Source organism: Pantherophis guttatus, chromosome 7 (assembly GCF_059756535.1).
Source record: "Pantherophis guttatus breed Tessera chromosome 7, ASM5975653v1, whole genome shotgun sequence".
In the NCBI taxonomy this organism is placed as follows: domain Eukaryota; kingdom Metazoa; phylum Chordata; class Lepidosauria; order Squamata; family Colubridae; genus Pantherophis; species Pantherophis guttatus.
In genome coordinates this window covers 8,355,305-8,379,377 of record NC_142069.1, presented here as the reverse complement: position 1 = coordinate 8,379,377, position 24,073 = coordinate 8,355,305, and the positions used below count along the sequence as shown (strand labels likewise).

The 24,073-nt window shown below is 39.5% G+C and overlaps 1 protein-coding gene and 1 long non-coding RNA gene across 51 annotated transcripts in view; one reads left to right on the top strand and one right to left on the bottom strand.

Moving 5' to 3' along the window:
- The window catches only part of LOC117679848 (uncharacterized), a 32,455-nt gene extending 28,287 nt beyond the window's left edge, over positions 1 to 4,168 (top strand). The window contains exon 4 of the long non-coding RNA XR_009621350.2: positions 718 to 4,168. This is a non-coding gene — a long non-coding RNA (uncharacterized LOC117679848). The remainder of the gene's footprint in view (positions 1 to 717) is intronic.
- CELF2 (CUGBP Elav-like family member 2) overlaps positions 1 to 24,073 on the bottom strand; it is a 650,307-nt gene that overhangs the window by 41,683 nt on the left and 584,551 nt on the right. For 26 of the 50 annotated variants that reach the window (XM_087873611.1, XM_087873614.1, XM_087873621.1 and 23 more), the window contains 3 exons: positions 15,146 to 15,304; positions 6,408 to 6,491; positions 6,235 to 6,298 (listed from right to left, as the gene is read on the bottom strand). In XM_087873611.1, the coding sequence (XP_087729737.1) occupies positions 6,235 to 6,298; positions 6,408 to 6,491; positions 15,146 to 15,304 (307 nt within the window). The remainder of the gene's footprint in view (positions 1 to 6,234; positions 6,299 to 6,407; positions 6,492 to 15,145; positions 15,305 to 24,073) is intronic. The other 24 variants (XM_087873639.1, XM_087873633.1, XM_087873638.1 and 21 more) reach the window with 1 other exon arrangement.

The following is a 24,073-nucleotide window of genomic DNA, read 5'->3' as shown; positions in this document are numbered from 1 at the left end:
AGGCCTCTACCTGCTAGTAGAAATTTCCTGCCTGAGTACCGGGTTGGACTAGAAGACCTCCAAAGTCCCCTCCAACTAAACCTATTCTATTCTATTCTATTCTATTCTATTCTATTCTATTCTATTCTATTCTATTCTATTCTATTCTATTCTATTCTATTCTATTCTATCCTATCCTATCCTATCCTATCCTATCCTATCCTGCTACCTGCCAAAGAGGTACCAAAACAAATCTTTCTGGGAGTTGGAAAAAAACCCAGCCAAGATTCAAAACAAAGAGGAAAGAGCCAACAACTTCTCATTGTTCTTTGTCAGTTCATATACCTCCATATAATTGCACGAGGTTTATATTTAACAGACCATACTGTGCAACAAGGCACTTAGTGCAGATAAGCTCTGCTTTCCTTTCCTTTCCTTTCGCGCCATGGATAAATCAGAGGAGCTCTTTTGAACCCGCTGCCAACTTTGTCCAAAACACGCTCATTTCAAAGTGTTAACGGCTGACATAATGGGATGGAACTGTATAATCACGGGGATATTCATGCATTGGCTCTGTTTCATCATCTGAACTTTTTGTCAGCTAAATATCCAGCCAGGATGTGTTCTTATGCTCAGCTACCAGAGAAGCTGCCTTTATTAAGCTACTTTTATTAAAACCATCGGATCTTGATGATGACAGGAATGACTGCTTAACCTGACTCTGCCTTTCCCTTGAAGGAAAGGAAGAATTCAACAACAGGTTAGCAAGACCCAAATCAGATGCACGAGACAACACACCTGAAATGGAGGATGAGTGGATAGAGGTGTGAATGGAAATCATTATCTTATACACAGGTAGGTCTCGACTTACAACAGTTTGTTTGTTTAGCGACCGCTCGAAGTTATAACGGCACTGAAAAAAGTGACATGGCCGTTTTCCACACTTATGACTAGTGGAGCATTCCCATGGTCACATAATCAAAATTTAGACGCTTGGCAACGGACTCATATTTATGACCGCTGCAGTGTCCCCGGGATCATGTGATCCGCTTTTGCGACTTTCTGACAAGTCAAGTCAATAGGGAAGCCGGGTTCACTTAACAACCGTGTTACTAAGTTAACAACTGCAGTAATTCACTTAACAACTGTGGGAAGAAAAGTGGTAAAATGGGATAAAAAACTCACTTAACAACTGTCTCTCACCTAGGAAGAGAAATTTTGGGCTTGATTGTGGTACCTATAATTTCCAAGATAAGGTTGCACATCCTATTGTTCTGCATCTGACTGCTCTTCATTTTTCAAGCTTCTTGAGAATTGATTATCATCCAAAATGTATTGTTTTCAAACAGAAGTAAGAGGCCTTTTCTTTTGCTATTGTGGTTTCCCCTACATTCCACAGTAAAATGAAATGAAAAATAATCTGATAATCTTCTGCTGAAACCACTGAATATTCTACAAACACAGTACTTTTGGAAGAAATGTTAATTATTTATATTGGGAGGGAGAGGGAGAAGGAAGAGAGGTTCCCTTTGGAGAAATAAGCCTCTAGATATGCTTCTTAGTTTTTATGCTGGAGAAAAAAATGCTGAGAATAAACATGAAATTTAATTGATTTCAATAATATAAACTGCTCGGCTATCAAAATAGGGTAATATTTTGTACCGCAAGAATTGCAACTTAGATTTTCATTGCTTGGCAGATTAAAAATACAATTAAATTATGTTTATAATGGATGTACAATATGTCTGCTTAAAATGTAAGATTTTTATAAAATGTATTTATAAGGAGAGGGGCTATGAAAATTTAATTTAATGTTCACCTTAGGTAATTTGGTGTGTTATTGTTCACAGCAATTACCATAAATCTACATATCAATAAGGAAGAACAGATGTCAGTTGTTATATCCACTTGCCAATCAGGCTTGTTAAAAATCGGCAGATGGATGCTTGTAGAATTCTCTCATATGGCCTATTAGCACATTTGCAGGAAACTGGTGTAGTACCCTTGCAGTGACACATGCAGTCCTGTTAAAACACAAATAAATTGGAGACCTGAGGTTTCCACATCTCACAACTCAGGGTGTGAAGTTTGCAGGGTAAACTTTCACACACAGGAAGAGGGGACTGACCAGTCCTCAACAAAAGGAAGATTTTCTCATTACTGTTGATGTCAGCTTGGAAAAACAAAAAGAAATGAAAAAAATGCATTTCATTTCAAGAGAGGGATACCAAACTGCCAATATTGCTTTAATTTTTGAAGAAGCCCATTTTGTGATTTAGGTTTTCTCTTATCAGAGGCATTTACAAAAAAGAAAAAAAAAAGAAAAAAAGAAAACACGTTTGCTTGCTTATTTATGACAGTCCTGACCCACTCCAGCCCCACAAATTCCAGGAAAAATGTATAAATGATAAGCTTTAAAATCCCATTAAGAACCCATTCTTAAGATTTACACTGAACATTAAATGGTTTGAAATAATTTTTATTGGTAATTTGACAAGAACCCCATAAAATTGCTAAATATAAGTATCTTTTTAATTAAGGCTGAAGGTATGAGAAGGTTGGATACATAAGGCCTTGTAAACTTTTGAGGGGATGCTTCAAAGCCTACCTGGCACCATTCCTATTACAGGTTCAATCGGTAGAAGGAAAGTTTCCTTTGAAAGACCCTTTCCCTCCAAAGTTTATGCAGACACAAAGCAGCTAATTCACCTCCTAAAATATAGGGATAAAAGGAAGACTTTCTGCAGTACCCTAGAGCAGGGGTCTCCCTAGAGGGCATAACTCATCTAGTCTTAAAGACTTAAATTCATTAAATGTAGCAAGATGTTCCTTGATCACCTTTCTATCAATCTTAAGCTCCAATTCTGCCCTTCAGTTTTGCCGTTCACAATTAAAATAAATTAATTAACCTGAGCTATTTTATGTGTGTATGCCTATACGTGTCTCTGTACTTGTATAGATACATATACATGTATATATGTGTGTAAAACACTTCATTTAGTGACCAGCTGAAGTTACAACGGCACTGAAAAAAGTAACTTATGACATTTTTCACATTTGTGACCACTGCTGTATCCCCATGGTCACATGATCAAAATTCGGACGCTTGGCAAGTGACTCATATTCATGACCATTGGCAGTGTCCTTTGTGACCTTTGGACAAGCAAAGTCAACGGAGAAGCCAGAACCGTATTACTAACAGCTGCAGCGATTAACTTCAGAATTGTGGCAAGAAAGGTAGTAAATTGGGGCAAAAATTCACTTGATAACTATCTCGCTTAGCAACAGAAACAGTGGGTTCAATTGTGGCCGTACATCGAGGACCATCTGTATATGAAAGAAAGAACACCAGAGAAGCCAAAAAAAAAATTAAAAAAATAAATAAATCAACATCTAAGTGTTTTATACTACAAAAGTTTACAGTTAGGCAGAGGTGACAAAGCTGAGAGATATTTCTAAATATCTTCCAGCCTACCAGCTCTCAAGGCTTCTGGTTGAAGAATGTGTGAAACTGCACGGGTCTCGAGTGCTATTAACAATCTGGGATTTGTCATTTGTAGAGTTGATCCATTTAGATTAATGGGGGGAAAAAATAGCTCAGGTTTATTTTACTCCCAGCTGGTTTCACTGATGCAATGACTAAGTCTGCATCCAATTTAATTTGAGGGAGCACTCATGACTTTGGGCTGTCTCAACCAATAGATCATAATTGCACAGACACAATACATCTCTAACTGTGCTATGCAGAAAAATCTCTCTGCCCTCACACAAACACACACACACACACACACACACACACACACACACACACACACACACCTTTCTGGTCCTTGCATTTTTTATTTTGTAGGGTGAAGTCCAAGAAACACTACTGGGCTTCTTAACTCAAAGCTGGTTCCAGAAAACCATCACTGTGAAAATGTTGTTTATGACATTAAGATATATTTTTCATGAGAGGAGAATTAAAAAAAAAAACATGCCAGATTTTGAACGGCACATAATACGAGTGGCAAATACTTGCCAACAGATCTGCACCAGAAGAAATAACTCAGCGATATCGTCACCTGCGGGCCAATTTATATTGTCAGAAAGTGGATTCTGCATTAGTCTCTGGAGCCAAATGCAGTAATGGCATATTCTAGGAATAAAACACCGACAGCCTATGGGGACATATTCATCTCTTTTTCATAGATGCTCTTCGAGATCCATTCAGAGGATTAATAATTATATTAATAATTAAGCATTAATAATAATATTAAAAAAGGGGAAGATAAAAAAAAAGGAAGAAAAGAATGAAGACGGCAAGACGACATATGGATAGAGCTGAAGAAGCCCTTTGGCGTGTGGCAAGACTGGATAAAAGCGCCACCAATTTGCTGATGTGGTCAGAGCTTAATTAAAAATAAATTCACATGCCAGTTTGATGACACGAACAGTGCAGGAGAGGTTGCTGCTTGGATGAGAAATAAAGAATATCAAGCAAGAGGGGAAAGCAACTAACAGCATCGCAGGACAGACGTAATGGTCGTGCTTAGAGTTGCTTTCTTTTTGCAAATCCTGTACAAGACAGGAATCAGCCGGGCAGGGCAAAGAATAGAGCCTGGATAGCTCTGCAGACAAAGGCACTGTAATTTAACACCAGTTGTCTGCAATTAAAGTAAGTTCGAATCTTGCCAGGCTCAAGGTTGACTCAGCCTTCCATCCTTTCTAAGGAAGGTAAAATGAGGACCCAGATTGTGGGGGCAATAAGTTGACTTTGTATAAAATATACTAAAGTATGAAGGCTATTGCTTAACGCACTGTAAGCTGCCCTGAGTCTCCGGAGAAGGGCGGCATATAAATCAAATTAAAAAAAAAAGAAAAAAGAATGAGCTTTTATTAATAACGATAAATTGCTTAGTAAATTCACCCAGAGGCCATTCAGCTAACTGTCTTTTGGTAAGGGTAGGGGCAGAAAATTTAATACGGTAACCACAGCCATGCAGCTAAAAGCATGTCACGCAGTTCAGACATGTGTATGTCTGTCAAACACAGGATTGTGGCTGCCATCTTGACTTTCTTGACCTCCTTCAAGCCCAGGCTTTGGCCTTGCCTGAAGTATTCTTAGGACACTCATCTAGGATCCAGCTTCTATGTAACGAGATATGTCAGATCTGTAAATCAGAAAGGTATTCCTCCTCTTAGATGGTGACACCGTAAATTCTGAGATGTTTACCACTGGAAAATTGCAACAGAACTCTCAGATTTTGAGATGAAATCTCAAAAAGAAAAGGCGGAAAAAGATTGTGAGATGAAAGTAAACAAGGGGACCAGGGGTGAAATGTTCTGAAGTCTGCTACCGGTTCGCTTTGCTACCAGTTTGCTTTGCGTGTGTGTGCGCCAAATGCATGTGCACGTGTGGTGCATGCCAAATGCGCGCTTCGTGCACAGTGCTGAAAAAGGAGGATTAAGAAGTCTTTTCTGAGTCTGCAAAGTAAGTAGAACAGTGAGGGGAAGGGAACAGCTGTGCCGCACGATTTAGATTCACTGGAAAGCAGGATTTCCGGCTTTCTAGTGAATATAAATTGCGCGGCACAGCTGATCGTCTGAAATAGCAGTTCGCCTGAACCAGAAGCATTTTTTTTTTTACTACCGGTTCACTATGACCACGGAGACGTCTTCGGACAGCGCTGGCTCTTCAGCTTTGAAACAGAGATGAGCACCGCCCCCTAGAGTCGGGAACAACTAGCACATATGTGCGAGGGGAACCTTTACCTTCAACTATGATTCTATTCTAAAATAGGAACATGGAAACCAAAGTCAACCTATGTAGAACATAATCCAAGAAAGCCTTTGAATCTGACTCTGAACCAACGCAACATCCAAGATCTTTGCATTAGTGGTGGGATTCAAATTTTTTTACTACCAGTTCTGTGGGTGTGGCTTGGTGGGCATGGCATGGCTTGTTGGGCGTGGCAGGGGAAGGTTACTGCAAAATCCCCATTTCCTCCCAATCAGCTGGGACTCGGGAGGCAGAGAATAGATGGGGGCAGGACCAATCAGAGGTGGTATTTACTGGTTCTCCAAGCTACTCAAAATTTCTGCTACTGGTTCTCCAGAACTGGTCAGAACCTGCTGAAACCCACCTCTGTTTTGCATATACTCACCCCTTAAACTGTACACTTAGATGAAGGATCTTTTTGTACGGAAAAGGGCTAAAATTCAGCCACAGGAGGAAAAAGAAGGAAAGAGATAAATAAAGAGGCTTTAACTCACCGGCCATTTGTTGAATGCCACTGAAGGCACCCAAGTTACTGGAGGATGTTGCTTGCTGCAGAAGCTGCAAATTAACAGTAACAACATCAATGGGGTTAATAACGCAACAAGTTAAGATTAAAGCAAAATTATCTGAATCAAATTAAATTTGGGATACTTATAGTTTCCTTTACATTTATACAGTCTCTTGCTTCTGCCTGGTGTTGGAATGAAGGTCCCCAGAGCCGATGCTGTAAATCCATATTAATGTCTAATCTCTATTAAGAAACACACAGACACTGGGGAAACTCAATAACATTGCTGCTTTAAAACAATTAATCAATTTACTCTTTTTTTAACTGCCAGGTGCTAAATCTATTTCAGCCCAACATAGTGTGACTAATCATTGCCCTCTGCAGTCTAGCAGTTAGCATAACTCATCCTGGTTAATCACAAGAGTATTTTCCACCTCCCCCACTTAAAAAGAGAAGCTAGTTTCCTTAACATGGTTTGTAGGACTGGTCCTGAAAAACGCATAACTTCACAATGGGCTGTTCTTTTTCACAGAGTTGTGTTCACACAGGAAATCAAAAGTGATCTGCGTGTCAGTGCACTATTTTGATAATCCAACTGTATAGAATATTACCTAGGCACAACCGATTGATTTTTAATGGAGGCAGTTGATATATTCAGTTGCCAATCAACATTGCTGAGATGCTGTATCAGGGGACAACCTTGGAACCCGTTCCTGATCATACACATAACTGAGTTCCCACATTGGCTAAGTCTTGGTTTGTTTAATCATGGTTTCCTGGATAACCCACATTTGGTTGGGATCACAACATAGTCTAGGTCATCAACCATCACTTAGAAATCACAATGGCTGGTTTCGCATAACATGTTAAAACGAGTCAAACCACATTTGAGCATATTGTAATGTGTGAATAAAGCTACAGAAAGACGGAACCATTTTTCATTGGATCAGTGATGATTCCAAGTGACATAGAATTTGTAATAACAGAGGTAGCCTCCTAGTGTAAGATTTCATTATGAATGAAAGGCTTAAATGTATATGAAAAAGTGTCAGTTATCAATGAATGGGGATTAGGGAGGAAGTAGGGTTAGGGTGAGCATTTTGGGAAAAGCTGTCCACTTTTCTGAATGAATGAGATGCAGGAGAGAATCTGCCAGGTGGTATGAATGGGATGAGGAAAAAAAGACAGATTAATCCCCCCAACAGAATTAAAGGAAAGGAAAGAGGAGGAGAATGTGGAATCTGCTCGGAACAGAATGAAATGAATTATGTTACAAAGGACTGAAGAAGTCTGTGGAGTTACACTAATGCAGTGGTTCTCAACCTGTGGGTCGGGACCCCTTTGGGGGTCGAACAACCCTTTCACAGGGGTCGCCTAAGACCATTCGGAAAACACATATTTTCAATGGTTTTAGGAATAATTTTATGGTTGGGGGTCACCACAACATGAAGAACTGTATTAAAGGGTCGCGGCATTAGGAAGGTTGAGAACCACTGCACTAATGAGAAGTATGAAAAAGGATGGTGGGTTTGATGATGAAGCGAGGGAGGTTGAGGATAAGAAAAAAGCAAATAAAAGGAAAACGGAGAGAAAGACATGGCATAATGTGTATAGAGAAGAAAAGAGCCACAGAACAGAACTGAAATTAATGTTATAAATCTCTGTGCCGAAGAGAAAAAATGATGACAAGGAAGTTGTAAATACTGGGAAAATGTTGAAAAATGTATGGCTAATAGAGGGTATAACTGGGCTTGATTTGTTATGGTGTGCCTATCTATTTGTGTAACTTGTATGTGAAGAGAGCATCTATCTCTGATAAACTGGACAACGCCATTATTGTTGTCTTAGTCAAAGGAAAAGATAGTATCAGTGAATTTAAAAAATATAAGGTATCAGTTTGCTAAACATGGAAATGCATTTGGTGAATAGAGATGAACAAAACTTGGGAAATGCCTTTATGCTGGACAACAGATGTACTGTCCAGATTTTTGGATTTCAGCAGATCATTGAGCTTTCTTATAGTAGATTTAAAGAACACATATAAACTTGAGTTGTTGAATGGTGAACATTCATTGAATCTTCATGTTATGGAATTAATTGCTGACTATCAGAACTAATCATTTTGAATGATTCAACATCAAGCATGTAATAAGACCCGGATGTTTGACTTAGGGACTTAGTTATTAGTATAACAAATGTATATATGGAAAGCTTATGATGACATTAGATGTATTTTGGATGGGCATCAGAATGAGTGTGTATTACATACAAATGATGTATTAGAGGTGAAAAACCCAAATGATTGTAATGAATATTAAACTGTATGATGCACAGAGGATATGAATCTGTGTGTGTTGGCAGAATGATTGCTAAAGTTGGGGAGAAGGAAGGAAGGAAGGAAGGAAGGAAGGAAGGAAGGAAGGAAGGAAGGAAGGAGGGAGGGAGGGAGGGAGGGAAGGAAGGAAACTTAAGACTTGCAAATGCTAGTAAAAATATAATAGGTAGTTGTGTGATTTGTGTGAAGAATGAAAGCTTGTTGCAAGCTTGGCAACTTTAAGACTTGTGGACTTCAAATCCCAGAATTCTCCAGCCAGCATGGGATAGTTGAAGACCATGAGTCTACCACTTCAATTCCCAGACTTCCTCACTCAGCATTCTGGGTGTTGAAGTCCACAAGTCTTAAAGTTGCCAAGGTTGGACACTCCGGATATTTTACATGGACGTGAGAATTAGGCATGTCAGATGAACCACAAAGTAAGATGAATTCTGTGGGAATGGGTTAGTTTAGAGGCACATGCAGTAAAACAGGAAGAGATGGGATCAAAGATGTCCGGGAAGAGACAAAAAAATGATGAGATTATTCAGTGATAGAGAGAGGATGACTGAGAATAAAATTGCAAATGAAATACATGGAGGACGAGTTTGAGGGTCTAAAGAAAGGCAAAGACAGGAAACCATGGTTGGGGGGAATGGAGGAGATCCTGAAAAAAGCAGAAAGGTATAGAATTTCAAGGACCAAAGCCAGGAGATGCCCATTGTGGATGTTCATGTAAAATAAATTTAGAGTTTCTTTTCTGTTCCCCTAACTTCTGCTTCCAGTTTCTTTTGCCTAAACAAACTTGCATGTCCCACAGTGGAGATCAAAGCTTACCCTAAGCTTTGTAAAATGTCTTATTCTGACTGATGTCCCAATGAATACTGAAGGTCCTTTCTAATGTTGTTGTCCTGATCCTTCAAACCAAACTGTCATTCTAAATTGCATGGAAAACCTGGTCGCGACATAGCTAACTACCGCAATTTGATCAAAGCAGGCAGTTGCTTATGCAGCTTAATAGATGAGTGGAAAGGGGAAGAAAGAAGGTGCTGTAAAAATGCATTGGTTAACTGGAAACCTGAACCATCTCACCAAGGGAAAAAAAATCTTTTCAAATTGACATCCAATTATGAAATTTAAAATAGCTGTATTGAATGAAAGCCCACGATGCCACTCCTGTGTACTGATGCTGCATTCAGAAAATATAATTGTGGAGCTTGGCCCCCTTTATCTAAATGCACAGCAGGGAAAGGCGACAGAGGTGGGGGAAGTGACAAACAACATAATTCAGATCATTGAGAAATTTAGATAATTATTTTTTCCCCTCCTGTGTAGAAGACTGCCACGGAACATTTTCATATTCATTAATTCTGTATATTTATGAACAACCAATGTCAGTCACGATGCAATGGGTGTAGAATGACTTGGGATCTGAAGAACTTGAGATCTGGAGGGGTGCAGAAGACAATCAAGTCTTCAAACACAGATCGTGAAATACTCAGGTACACAGGGATGGGGGAATAACTTGAAGAAAGAATTTGGGAATGCTTATTATTTGTCCCCGCGAGATTCCCCCCTGCACTGTTGCTTTTCTTTTTACCAAACGTGTTTGTTTATTTATTTATTTTGTCAAACATGTACGAGATAACAGATATAAGTATAAACATGGATATGAACACAGGGAATGGGTATGAATAAATGGGGACAGTAGGCACGTTGGTGCGCTTATGCACGTCCCTTACAGACCTCTCAGGACTGGGGTGGGGTCAACAGTAGACAGTCTAAGGTTAAAGTTATGGGGGTTTGGGGAAGAAACCACAGAGTCAGGAAGTACAGTCCAGGCATTGACCACTCTGTTGCTGAAGTCATATTTTCTGCAATCGAGTTTGGAATGGTTTACCTTGAGTTTGTATCTATTATGTGATCATGTATTGTTGTGGTTTGAAGCTGAAGTAGTCATTGACAGGATGTTGTAGCAGATAATTTTGTGTACTACACTTAGGTCAAACTTTAGATGGCGTAGTTCTAGGTTGTTCAGGTCCAAAATTTCAAGCCTGGTGGCATAAGGTATTCTGTTGTGAGCAGAGGAGTGAAGGACTCTTCTCGTGAAATATCTCTGGACTCGCTCAATTGTATTAATGTCCGATATACAGTGCGGATTCCAGGCAGATGAGCTGTATTCGAGAATTGGTCTAGCAAAAGTTTTGTATGCCCTAGTTTGCAGAACAATGTTACCTGAGAAGAAGCTTTGAAAGATTAGGTTAACAACGCTTAATGTATGACTTTGGAGTCAATATGATGGAAAACATATTTAAACCATCAGGAAACACTGACTTCTTTTCTGTATCAGTATCTAGTGAGGACGTAAGGAAAACTTAACAGACAGGGACAACAGAAGTTCTTTAGGTCTCAAGGCCTCCTTCCCAACCTTCCCACTGAATTTAGATGACAGTTTCCATAATTCCCAGTAGGGAATTCTTGCAATTGTACTTCCAGCACGTTTTGTGAATACATAGTTGGTGTAAGTTGGTTTAGCTATGGAGGTTCTCTCTCCTGGATCAAATCTTGAATATTTCTTTTTTCGCAGGGAAGTGGCACGTTTGTATCTTTGCACATCAGGTGAATCATGTAAAGCTGTATGGTGGCTTATTTGTTCGGCGGTCACATGTTATGTGAAGGCAGGAATTGAGATTTGTTAATCTGGGTTTCAGAAGGCAGCCAGTCAGTCTTCAGTTGACCTGATTAAGTGTGCTGTATTTAGTGAATCTAACCATTGCATTTTGAAGATGTGGTTTGCACATGTAAATGGGAAAAGATTTTTTAACAATGGCCTCGCCACCAGGCTGCCAAATGTAAACTGGCAAATGCTGCTTAGGATAATGTCATTCTGGCAAAACAGCTCTAATTATGTTGTTTAATACTTGCTTCTTACATTGCATTTGAAAAGCAAACATCTTTGTACACTATCATGGTGAACCAATTGTGGAAGAGATTTATTTATCTGCCAAAAACTGGTTTTTTTTCTACATACATGCTAAAGCAATGGTTGCCTTCACCTAATGCATTTAAGTGATTCTTAAGTTGCCCGTTTTGTGGACTTGTGCAACAATCAGTCCTAAACTAACCAAATAATTTTACAATGTATTAAGTTGTGTACACATATACACACAAAGTAAGTAAAGAAATGAAGCTTAGCTTGTGTGAATGCAGCCAGTCAGTCTTCAGTTGACCTGGTTAAATGTGGACACAGCTAAAATATAATCCAAATAACCCTCTCCTAAAAATATACCAGCCACTGAATATCTCCATATGACAAAAAGCTTGCAAATTGATTTCTCATTCAATCTTTTTTACATTACCAAATCCAAAAACACTAAAATAGAAATTATATACTTGCTTTATCTAATGCAAAAAAGGTTCTGACATAACAGCCTAGATTAAGCTATAATGAGGTTAGACAGTTAGTGGTTTAGCATGTGCTAAAAATCCTGCCATATTGGGTGAATTAGGCTATCATATGAAGCCAGAATATAACTTATTTTTCTCAGCATACGGTATGTGAACACAAGGATTGTGTTGTTTTAGTTAAAGCACTAAGAATAAAGTGTTGGCGTGAATACATTTTGGAAACAAAACAAAACAAAACAAAACAATTCTAATTTATTCCATAAAAAATGTTGCCTGTCTATCCAACACTCTTAAGCAAGTCAGTAATAACCCTAGAGGTTGCATTTATATGATGATTCGCACTTGCTTAGTGCTAATTGTTACGTGTTGTGTAAATGCAAACCACTATTTACCGTATTTATTCCTTGCATTCCTATCTTGCATTTTTGCTGACAACCCAAAGTTTGGTTGCTTGACATAGAAGTGTTGTCAACTTCGAACTGAACCTGGCGCTCCCATGTGACTCCTCTCCTGCGCGAGCTGCATTGGCTTCCGGTGGACTTCCAGGTGCGTTTCAAGGTGTTGGTGATCACCTTTAAAGCGCTCCATGGCTTAGGGCCAGGGTACTTACGGGACCGCCTTCTGCCACCAATAGCCTCCCACCGGCCGGTTCGCTCCCACAGAGAGGGCCTCCTCAGGGTGCTGTCAGCCAGACAATGCCGGCTGGCGACCCCCAGAAGGAGAGCCTTCTCTGTGGTGGCACCTACCCTCTGGAACGATCTACCCCCAGAGATACGAGTGATCTCCGACCTCCGGACTTTTCATCGGGCCCTAAAAACTTATTTTTTTCAGTTAGCCGGTCTGTCTTGATTTTAGGGTTAGTTTTAAAATTTTAATATTGATTTTAAATTGACAAGTTTTAAATTACGGGCCAAATTTATAAATTATTTTAACTCTATTTTTAACTGTAATGTTATGTATAGATGTTTTTATTTTTGGCTGTTCACCGCCCTGAGTCCGAAAGGAGAAGGGCGGTATAGAAATTTGAATAATAAATAATAAATAAAACCTGGCCGCAGCCAATTTTCTGTTCCTCAGTTGGCACATAGAGGGGGAAGGAGGTGGGAAGGAGGTTGGAATGCATTACTGGACACAACAAAGAGCTTTCTCCTGAGAACCAAGGTCATCTCTACTAGCAACCGATAAGGTTGGGAAAGGAGTGCCTGAAGAGCCCACCAATTAGCTCAATTGGCCAACGTGACCTGTGACACTTGGGAATGGGGTTATTCCCTAGTTTAATTGTACTGAAACCGCGGGAAAAATTTAGACTCGGCTTTCCATTGAAGCTGTGCTGATGTGATGTACTCATTAAAGAAGACCTTTGAGAAAAAGGCAAGTCTGATTTGCTTGGGTTCGTTAGTCAGAGCCTTGACAAGTGTATTATGCACGTCCAGAAAATGGGGTGGTGGGAAAGGGGGAGACCAAACAGACAGTGTGTGATGGTGGCATTTGTGTGATGTTCCTTTGGCATCAGGGCAGTTTCAGATGATGTCGAGCCAAAAAAGAGGAAGCATGTTGTGTGAACCCAGCCATTGTGAAGCAGCTATTTAGGGGAGAGGACACATTTGAAAAAGAAAAGTAGGATGATATGTGAGAATGTGTGAAGCGAACAGAGCTTCCACTGAATGCTTCCGGGTCAGGATTACAAAAATTAGAGAGAATTGATGGTTTCTTTATTGAACCCTTTAGTACAAATTGAACATGTCTACTTAGAAACAAATCCCATTAAAATCAATGGGCCTTATTTCTGGGTAATGAGAGATACAGACTGCAGCTCCAAATACAGGTAGTCCTCAAATTGCAACAGTTCATTTGGTGACTCTTGGAAGTTACAATGGCACTGAAAAAAGTGATTTATGGCCGTTTTTTACACTTACGACGGTAGCAGCACTCCAATGGCCACATGATCGAAATTTAGATGGCTGGCAATTGACTCATACTTATGACGGTTGCAGTGTCCTGGGGGGGGTCATGTGATCTGACAAGCAAAGTCAATGGGGAAGCTAGATTCACTTAACAACCGTGTTACTAATTTAACACCTGCAGTGAATCACTTTAACAAGAAAGATCGTAAAAATGGGGCATAACTCACTTATCAAATGTCTCACTTAACAATGGAAATGTTGGGCTCCTTTGTGGTCGTAAGATGAGGACTACCTGTATAGGCAAGGTACTGTTACTAACCCTGTTACTTAACTGAACAACTGCAGGGTTTCACTTAATCACGGTGGCAAGAAAGGTCATAACATGGGGCAAAACTCACTTCACAACTCCTTCACTTAGCAACAGAAACTTTGGGCTCAATTGTGGTCGTAAGTCGAGGACTACCTGTATTTGAATTTCAACCGTGTTCTTCCCAAAGGTGCTTTTTCAAAAGGCAAGTGGACTTCCTTTGTCCAGCTGTCTTTTGAAAAAGCATCTTTTGGGACAATCATGACCTGCTGATTGAGAATCTCCATAGTAAAGAACTGTATTCCTCATAATATACGTTTGACCTTGTTACTGAATTAACCCATTTTCTAATTTTGCATTAGATGTTGAATAAACCCACTGCTTTCACACAACAGCCTATTCCATGTAACAAGTAAGTGAGCCATTAACCAAGCTGAGCATGTTGTGTGAATGCAGCGTCTAAAATTTGAAATTGAGCTGGTTGGCGTAGACAACCTTTATCTGAAATGCAGAGATTCAACTTTCAGTGATAACATGTTCTTAAAGCGTCTTAAGCTATTAAGAGATAAATATACAGAATCCATTGCTAAGAAAAAGACAAAAATGTAGATTTCACATCACTGTCTAAAACGTTTCGAGTGGTGTAAAATGCTCAGAACTGCAGTTAAATATGCAAACATCTCTATCTGCATGCTTGCAGGGATATCCTCAGAATACAATCGTTCACCCAGAAACTTCATCTATTAAAATGTGACAGCATCAATTGGAGGAAATCTCATTGCAATCGCTATCTTAATCTCAGATATTCTTTCACACTCCTTGCAGGACAATTTGATGCAATGAATTTGTTTCCTCAACCCTTTCACAACAGAGATACTCCCTGCTTTATTTAAACCATGCCCACTTAACCCAGCATGGCAAGCTTGCTTTGAAAATATTGTAAACAAATGTGATGATTACTTACAGCCAGGTACTGTGGGGTAAATCCTCCAAGGCCTGTAAGGTTTCCCCATGTGGCAGTATTGAGCTGTTGCATTTGTTGTGCCAATTGCTGTTGTAAACGTCTTTGCTCTTTGTCCTTTTGGGTATCAGCAAACTTCACGACAATTGGTGAAGAACAGCCCTGTGGTTGGACAGATTGGTGGGGAAAAAGGTCTATCACACATTTCCAGCTAGGTGGCAGCACCTAGCCGACCTTGGCTGATCTCAGACCTGGTTAGTACTTAAAAGAGAGAAGGCCTCGGGGGATTGACTAGCAGCGTTGACTTGCCTGAGAAGTCAGAAATACAAAAATATCTTGGGAGATCACTTCTGTGCTGTTGTCAGGAAAACTTCACGAATGCGTTGAGGTAGACATCAGGAGCTGAACTTGATTGGTGGGAGTATTTACTATGCGATTGAAGACACTGGTTTAAATTTTGGGCCCCTTGTTTAATTTAGAAGGGGGCGTGATGGCACAGTGGTTAAAGATACTGAGCTCGTCAGCTGGAAAGCTGACAGTCTGGGTTCGAGACCCGAGCGCCGCGCAACGGGTGAGCTCCCGTTCCTTGCTGCAGCTCCTGTCCACCTAGCAGTTTGAAAGCATGTAAATGCGAGATTAATAGGTACCACTTTGGTGGGAAAATAACAGTGTTCTGTGCGCCTTTGGCATATAGCCATGCTAGCCACATGACCGCAGAAAATGTCTTTGGACAACACTGGCTCCCTCGGCCGAAAAACGGAGATAAGCACCGTGCCTTAGAGTCAGACACGACCGGACAGGGAAACCTTTACCTTTACCATTAAATTTAATTTTGTCTCTGTATCTTTTATTTGAATTGGAAAGAAAACTTCCATTCACAATCATTTTTAAGTATCAGGGGCTACGTGATGCTTTAGCCATCGTTGGCTGGTATGTGAGGTCAGATTGGTTAGCGCTAGATGGGATAAATTACTAAGCATCAAGTTCGACTCAGAGGAGATGTTACAATAATTCTGATACATCTGCATGAGTCTTTTTCACAGTTCTTTTTTTCTTTAGACGGTCTATAATTTTGCAACTGATTATAGGACCCCATAACATGTGGATAGTCAAAAGATTTCAGAATCTCAGGGAGCATTGCAGAGGGGATCCCAAAAGTCAAAATGGTAGTTGTGTTTGTGGCTGCCACCTTGACATATTTGACCCCTAAGCTTCATCTGCTGCAAACATTCCTGGTTAGCATGATGTCTTAACACTCATTGCTCGGGAAATTCACCCCCTTCTCTCCACCCCAATATATTCCATACCATCCCTTCCTGCACATCCCAAAAATCTGCTCCAGAGATTGAGGGAACCTCCAAAGCAGATCAAAACATTGGATAGGATGGTATGTAAAGAGGCTCAAACTGTACGCCAATTTCAGAAATCTGTTTGGGTGACATTTTAGCTTACAAATGCATCCATTAATTTGGCATTGGTCTCTCTTAATGGTTAATACTTTTTTGTTTTGGTCTTAGTTGTTTTGGCTTTGAGTAATGAGGAAGGAAGAAAGGATGGAAGAGAAAAAGGAAAGAAGGAAGATTTCTCCTTTTTTCCCCATATTTCTCCACATTTTCCAAGTCTGAATATTAATTAAACCTTTATGCTAATCAGATTTTTTTTATTCTAATTAGACTTGTGAAGCAGGAATGTCCTGATTTGTTACAGTTCGAAAAAGAAATTAAAAGTCAAAACTTGGTTTATCAACATGTCTTCTTTCTAACCTGACTATGATCTAACTAAGCAGAGTTACTTCCAGGCCAGATTTAATAGAAAGCTCTAATCTAGAGAATTAGGTGTTACCCTGTTTCCCCCCAAAATAAGACATCCCTTGATAATAAGCCCAATTGGGCTTTTGAGCGCATGGCAATAAGACCAAGCGCTTATTTCAGGGTTCAAAAAAATATAAGACAGAGTCTTATTTTCAGGGAAACACAGTAGAAGCAGGCAAGAAACTGTAAGGGGAGAAATGGGAAAGGATGAACCAAACCTAACAACTTTTGCTTAATTTTGTAACCTATAAACTGTTGCTCAGTGAATGTTGGGAACTGTTATGAGTTTTTCTTTCTTCTTTGCAAAGTTTTAAACTTTAACTGATCACTCCATTATTTTAAAATAAATCAAAATTTTACAGTTCTATGAAATTTTACCTGGATATGCATATGTATGTATGTATGTATGTATGTATGTATGTATGTATGTATGTATGTATTATATACTGTATACTGTTGCCAGCAGTTTAGACATGAATGGCTGTGTGTTGCGTTATTTTGAGGGGACAGCATATTTACACTGTTATACAACCTGTATACTCACTACTTTACATTGTAGCCAAGTGTCATTTCTTCAGTGTTGCTACATGAAAAGATATACTTAAATATTTACAAAATGTGAGGGGGTGTACTCACTTCTGTGATATACTGTACATACATATATATATATATGAGCTTCACTGTATTTAGTGCAATTTTCAAGGACTTTTGCTTAGGAATGTGCCACAGAATGGTTTAAAACAGGGGTGTCAAACTCAGGGCCCGCAGGCCTTATCCAGCCAGTGAGGTGCTTAGATTTGGCCCGTGGGGCCACCCTGGAAAACAAACTAAAAACAAAATAAGAGCGTGCAAGAAGGGACAGGAAAGGAGAAAGGGAAAGAGGAAAGACAAAGAAGGAAAGAGAGCAAGGAAGGAAAAAGAAGGAAAGGGGGGAAGGAAGAAGAAAGGAGAATGAAGAGGGAAGGAAAGAGAAGAGAAGAGAAGTGAAGAAAAGAGAAGGAAGGAAAGAAGGAAGGAAGGGAGATTATAATAATGAGAGTGAGGGAGGGTCTGAGGGAAGCCCTGCCTTAGCACTTGGCCACCACAGATGCCCCCGACACAAATGATGTTGAGCTGGCCACGCCCACCCCGGTCCCCTGAGGTCAAACACAACCCTGATGCGGCCCTCAATGAAATCGAGTTTGACGCCCCCGGTTTAAAAGAATTCTGTTCCTCTTCTTAGTTTTTTTTTTAAAAAAGAACAATTTAATAAAATAACCGGTGCATGTTTTATTTTTCCTGAAGAACGCCACTCGAAAAGAGATCGGGAATTCCCAAGAAATAATTGTGCTTTCATATAGTATCGCTGTCTGTCCTGCAGGTGTGGTGCCATTTATATCCAGCTTGCAAGCCAAACACTTAAAACGGGATCCACTTTGGGATATGTGCTTTCTGTATTGATACAGGCAGTCCTCATTTAGCATCTGCCTCATTTAGTGACCATTTGCAGTTCCAACAAAGAAGAAAGAGTAACTTTGCAAACCGTTCCTTTCCTTTACCACCTTCGCAGGTTTATAAAGCAAAGGAAAGTATGAAGTTAAGTCCAGGGGGGTTCACTTAATGACTACTTCACTTAATGACCAAGTGGCCGGTCCCAACGCTGGTTGCTGAAAGAGGACTACTGTGCTTAACAGCCACAGGATATGGAGTTTTGGGTAGAAAACTCCTCTGATTGAAATTAGATGTTCATGGCTTTTGAGAAGCAGAAGAATTCATTGTTTTGCTTGCTTAAATTATTTGGGGGAAAAAATAAAAGTATTTGTAGAGAGATGGGAAGTCAAAATTAGGTAAATGCACAGAAGTAGAAGGATTATGTGGGTTCACCCTGGCATAAACTTTGCTTCCCCTGGGCATCTTAAAATATTAATGCAAAACATGCTCTATGAAACCTGCAGCAGATCCCAGCTTCCCCAGGTTAAAAGACAGAAAAGGAAACATTGATCAAAAAAATCTAGTTCATGGAAGATCTCTTAGGAGAAACAAGTACCGCTTCCAACAGATATTAAGTGTAGCTCTTCAAATCTTTCTGAAGGAAGCAGAAATAAATTTCAAGGACAAGAACACGAGATGCTTTTCCCAGACAATACTTGCAAGCTCTCCGTTTCCATGTGGCATCTGATATTCTATTTATGAATGCTTAACCGGCTGTAAATTGTATAAAACATTACAGAAGCATTTGATGAATCTATAATTTGCCTAACACTCCCCCCACTCTGCGTCATATTTCATCTGGGTAGCGAATTTTAATAGAACCAACCTCATGCAGATTGAAAACATACAAATCAAAATGGCTCTGAATCAAAAAAAAATAAAATAAAATAGGGAGGTTATGGCTGTAACGTATTTGTTCCATCGTTAAAGAAGAAAAAAAGGGGGGCAGGATTAGATTTCTCTAAGTGCATCAGTGGTGGGTTTCAATTTTTTTTACTACTGGTTCTGAAGGTGTGGCTTGGTGGGCATGGCAGGGGAAGGATATTGTAAAATTTCCATTCCCACCCCACTCCAGGAGAAGGTTACTGCAAATACCCATTTCCTCCCGATCAGCTGGGACTTGGGAGGCAGAGAATAGAAGGGGGCGGGGCCAGTCAGAACTTTTACTACCAGTTCTCCGAACTACTCAAAATTCCTACTACCGGTTCTCCAGAACTGGTCAGAACCTGCTGAAACCCACCTCTGAAGTGCATGAATATATACACTCACATATATACCTATATGAGATTAAAATGCGGTGGTAATCACAGGTTTATAAAGCACGTGATTACAAAAATAGGAGGGTAGGGGGTAGGTAAACAGCCATGAAAATAGTTATTTATTTTGGAAGACATCTGTTTTTTCAGTATGGGGTTATTTTTGGATATTGTTCTCTTATTGAAAACATGTTTTGTCTTAGCAGCAAGCGAAGGCGAGATGACAGTCCTGAAAACAGGACGCTGAGTCCTAGGTAACTTTCATCTGAAACCAATTGTTTGATGCACATTCTACCTTTTGAAAATAATGTTCTTTGCATTAAAAAAAAATCCAGCCGAACAGCCCTAGGAGCAATATAGTTTCTGGTTGACTTTTCAGATTGAATATTCTTTGTTGACAGTCAACTGTTTACTGCAGGGGCGTCGAGATTATTAATGGTCAAGGACAATAAAGAAAAGCAGCAGAATATTTAGATTGGAAGCTGCTTTCTCCAGTTTGGAAGCTTCCGGGTATATTGAGATGGCGACTTTTGAATTTTCTAGTCAGGGAAGCATGGGATCTGTAATCCCATCACATCTGAAGAACAGCAGAGAGGTGGAAGCCAAGCTAAATAAATTGCATTATTCCTTTTTTTATTGACACTTGCTATCTATCCTTCCTTCCTTCCTTCCTTCCTTCCTTCCTTCCTTCCTTCCTTCCTTCCTTCCTTCCTTCCTTCCCTTCCTTCCTTTTACTTTATAACATCTTGACTTTTTAAATAGATATTTTAAAAAATCTTGTGATACAGGCATTTCACCAAAAGCATATATATTTAAAGCATACTGCACAAGAAGCAATCCATATTCACACATTATGTTTTGGCCCATTTCTACCAGATTTGTCCTCTAGAGCTGTTCCTGTTAGGTGTGGAAAGGCAATTGTTCTTTTGTTTTCATGATTCTTGATTTTCACAAGAGCCATACTAAAGCCAATTGGGATTAATCCGAACACCATCTTTCTACGAAAACTGGGATATTTTTGCCTTTCAATGGAAACTTTGCCCCCTGCCTGGGCATTGTCAAAAGCTACTCTAGAATTGGCATGGAGAAGTAAAAATGCCAAGCTTGATTTGAAACTGACAAAATGAAACACAGGCAGTCCTCGTCTTAAAACAAGTTCATTTAGTGACCAAGTTACACTGAAAAAAGGGACTTATGACCGTTTTTCACAATAGCGACCGTCGCCGCATCCCCATGGTTATGTGATCAACATTCAAACACTCGGCAACTGTCTTATATTTAAAACGGTTGCCGTGTCCAGGGGTCATGTGATCTCCTTTTGCGATCTTCGGACAAGCAAAGTCCATGGGGAAGCCAATTTCACCTAACAAACGTGTTACTAACTTAACAATGGCAGCGATTTACTTTAACAACTGTGGCAAGGAAGGTTGCAAAATGGGGGGCAAAACTCACAGCAACTGTCTCGCTTAGCAACAGAAATATTGGGTTCCATTGTGGTTGTATGTCGAGGACTACCTGTACAGTGATAAAGTCCTCCAGTACCGGACAGAAGGACTTTCTTCCCTGGGCAAATATATGCTGTGTAGTAGATGGTTTTGCATAAACTATGACTGACAGGATGTGGTGTGATGAAAGATACAATGGAAGCAGCTTTTCAGATTAGAGCAAATCAATAAAGGAGAATATTTGTAGCTCAGGGTTGAAAAAAGGGGGTCCTTGGTGCTTTCCGAGCTTGGTGGTTTCCCTGCAGACATTTCATTACCCAACTAGGTAACATCATCAATACAAGAAGAGAGTGAGGTTTCTATTCTATTCTATTCTATTCTATTCTATTCTATTCTATTCTATTCTATTCTATTCTACTCTACTCTACTCTACTCTACTCTACTCTACTCTACTCTACTCTACTCTACTCTATTCCTTCTATAGAATATTTGTAGCTCAAAATTGAATTATGGGGTCCTTGGTGCTCGCTGAGCTTGGTGGTTTCCCTGCAGACATTTCATTACCCAACTAGGTAACATCATCAGTGGACTGATTATCAGTACAGGATGCTTCAGATTCGAGCAGAGCACCCATTCAGGATGCCCCTCCTTCCCTTATTCACATTTTTTTCTGGTTGAATGCGCCGTCTTCCTTCAAATATTAACCAAGCAGCATGGAATAATGAAATATGTTTCATTCATGCTACGTATATACAGCATCCATCAGCCTCGTGAGGTGCTGTTACTTAGAAAAGGATAAAGACACTTTCCTGGTTATCCTAGAGAGCAGGAATGGAACTAATAGCTTTAAATGACAGGAGGCTTGCTTTCAACCGAACATTAGGAAAATATGCTGATGACAAAAAGTAATTTTAAAAAGGAACCACATGGTTAAAAGAGGGTGCTTTTGATCTGCAATTGCCTTATCCAAGGGTGCTGAATTAGAGCAATATTTTCCAAAGTTGGCAACTTTAAGGTGTGTGTACACCAACTCCCATAATTCCTCAGCCGGCATGCTTAAGAGGATTCTAGGAACACCACTGGCTGGGGAATTCTGGTAGTTAAAGTTCAGACATGCCTGACTAGGTTACTAGGTGACTAGCTGGTGGTTCGAATCCCTAGTACAGGTCTCCTGTGTGAGCAGGGGGTTAGACTAGATGACCTCCAAGGTCCCTTCCAACTCTGTTACTGTTACATCTTAAAGTTGCCAACTCTGAAAGAAACTCAACAAGATGGCACATAAAGCCCTCTCTCCTTCTCCTTCTATGAAACTTCCATCTTCAACCTTTTTGCATTAACTGGGGATTGGACCAAACAATTTTTTTTTTCAGTATTAAAAGCACATCCAAAACTGTGGATCTCTATATATTGGACTGCCTCTATTGCTGTAAAAATGAGATTGGAGAACTGCTTGTTGATCATACCAGAATGGAGAGAACTCAAAGGAAACTGGCCAAAACATAATGTGGGAAATATCCCTCATAGATCTACTATCCTGTAGGAGAAAAATTATAATTTTGTAATATACAAAACGCCCTGTGTGAACAGTTGAATGATTCCCACCCCGCCACCGGCAGGTGATAATAACACTTTCACAACTAATCCTGTCTTCTGTTACCTTATCTCTTTGTCAATGAGCCACCATTCTGTATCCTGGCACAACAGCCAATTCAGTTGTTGTAATTGTACCGGACACAATTTGGCATCTCTGCTAATCTAACATGCTTCCACAAGGTCAATATGCATCTAGAAGGGTGCCATGCCTTAGGAGCAGGAAGCTTCAAGTCCCATCCAACTTTGCCAGTGTAGCCAAGATCTGTGGGAATTTTCCCCCCCAAATGGATTAGTTCTCAGGGAACCAAGTCAGAATCCTTAGTATCGTTTTGGGGGTTTTTTCCTCGCAAAATTATCATAAGTTTTTAAAACTTAGGCAAATAAACATCGAATTCAAGTGTCTGAAATTTTCAATCAAAGATATGCGAAGTATACTCTATCTGTCTGTCTGTCTGTCTGTCTGTCTGTCTATCTATCTATCTATCTATCTATCTATCTATCTATCTATATCCATCCTTTTGTCTTTCGGCAAAACATAATAGAATAAACTCGCTAAAATATTAAAAGCAGGCCACATAAAAGGATGGAGATTTTATATATATAATATATTATATTATAATATAATATATATATATATATATATACAGTATATAATATTCTGCACACAGAAGCATGCGTCTTTTCGAGTGAATTGCATTCTTTTCTGTGGCAAGCATCACGTCTAATACAATCTAAAAAAAATGGATAGCACTGAAAAGAAAGACAAATTGATTATAAAATATCGAAATAATTTCAAATGAAGGCTGGAGAACAACGGACACTGCAATGCCAATATCAGTGTTTCTCAAGAATACGTAAGACATTTCCATGCATTTTTTTTAAAAAAAATATTTTCATTGTTTTCTTTCTTTGCTCATCACACAAAGCCATTCAACGACACAGACCAAATAATTTTGGGATTTTAGTTCCCAGCATGCTTTGGGAGGTTAGAGCATTTGCAATATATATATTTTTTGCATATATATTTGAACGTTCCTCATCTCAAGAGGGTTTTTTTTTTAAAAAAAAAAAGCAAGAAAAAAGTGCACATTACATCCAAATGCTTAAGAAGAATTAATTAATACACAGATACACAGTACAGAATACAATAGAACATGCTGTCTTAAATGATTAATTCAGAAGATCCAGAATAAGACACAGTCAACTCATGAGGCATTTTGTGTGTGTGTGTGTGTGTGTGTGTGTGTGCAAAATTCTGAAAAATCATGGACTGGGCTGGAGGGAGCTCCTTTTTTTAAAAAAATAAAAAAAAATAAAATTGAAAATGCAGGGATAATTTAAACTTGAATATGTCAA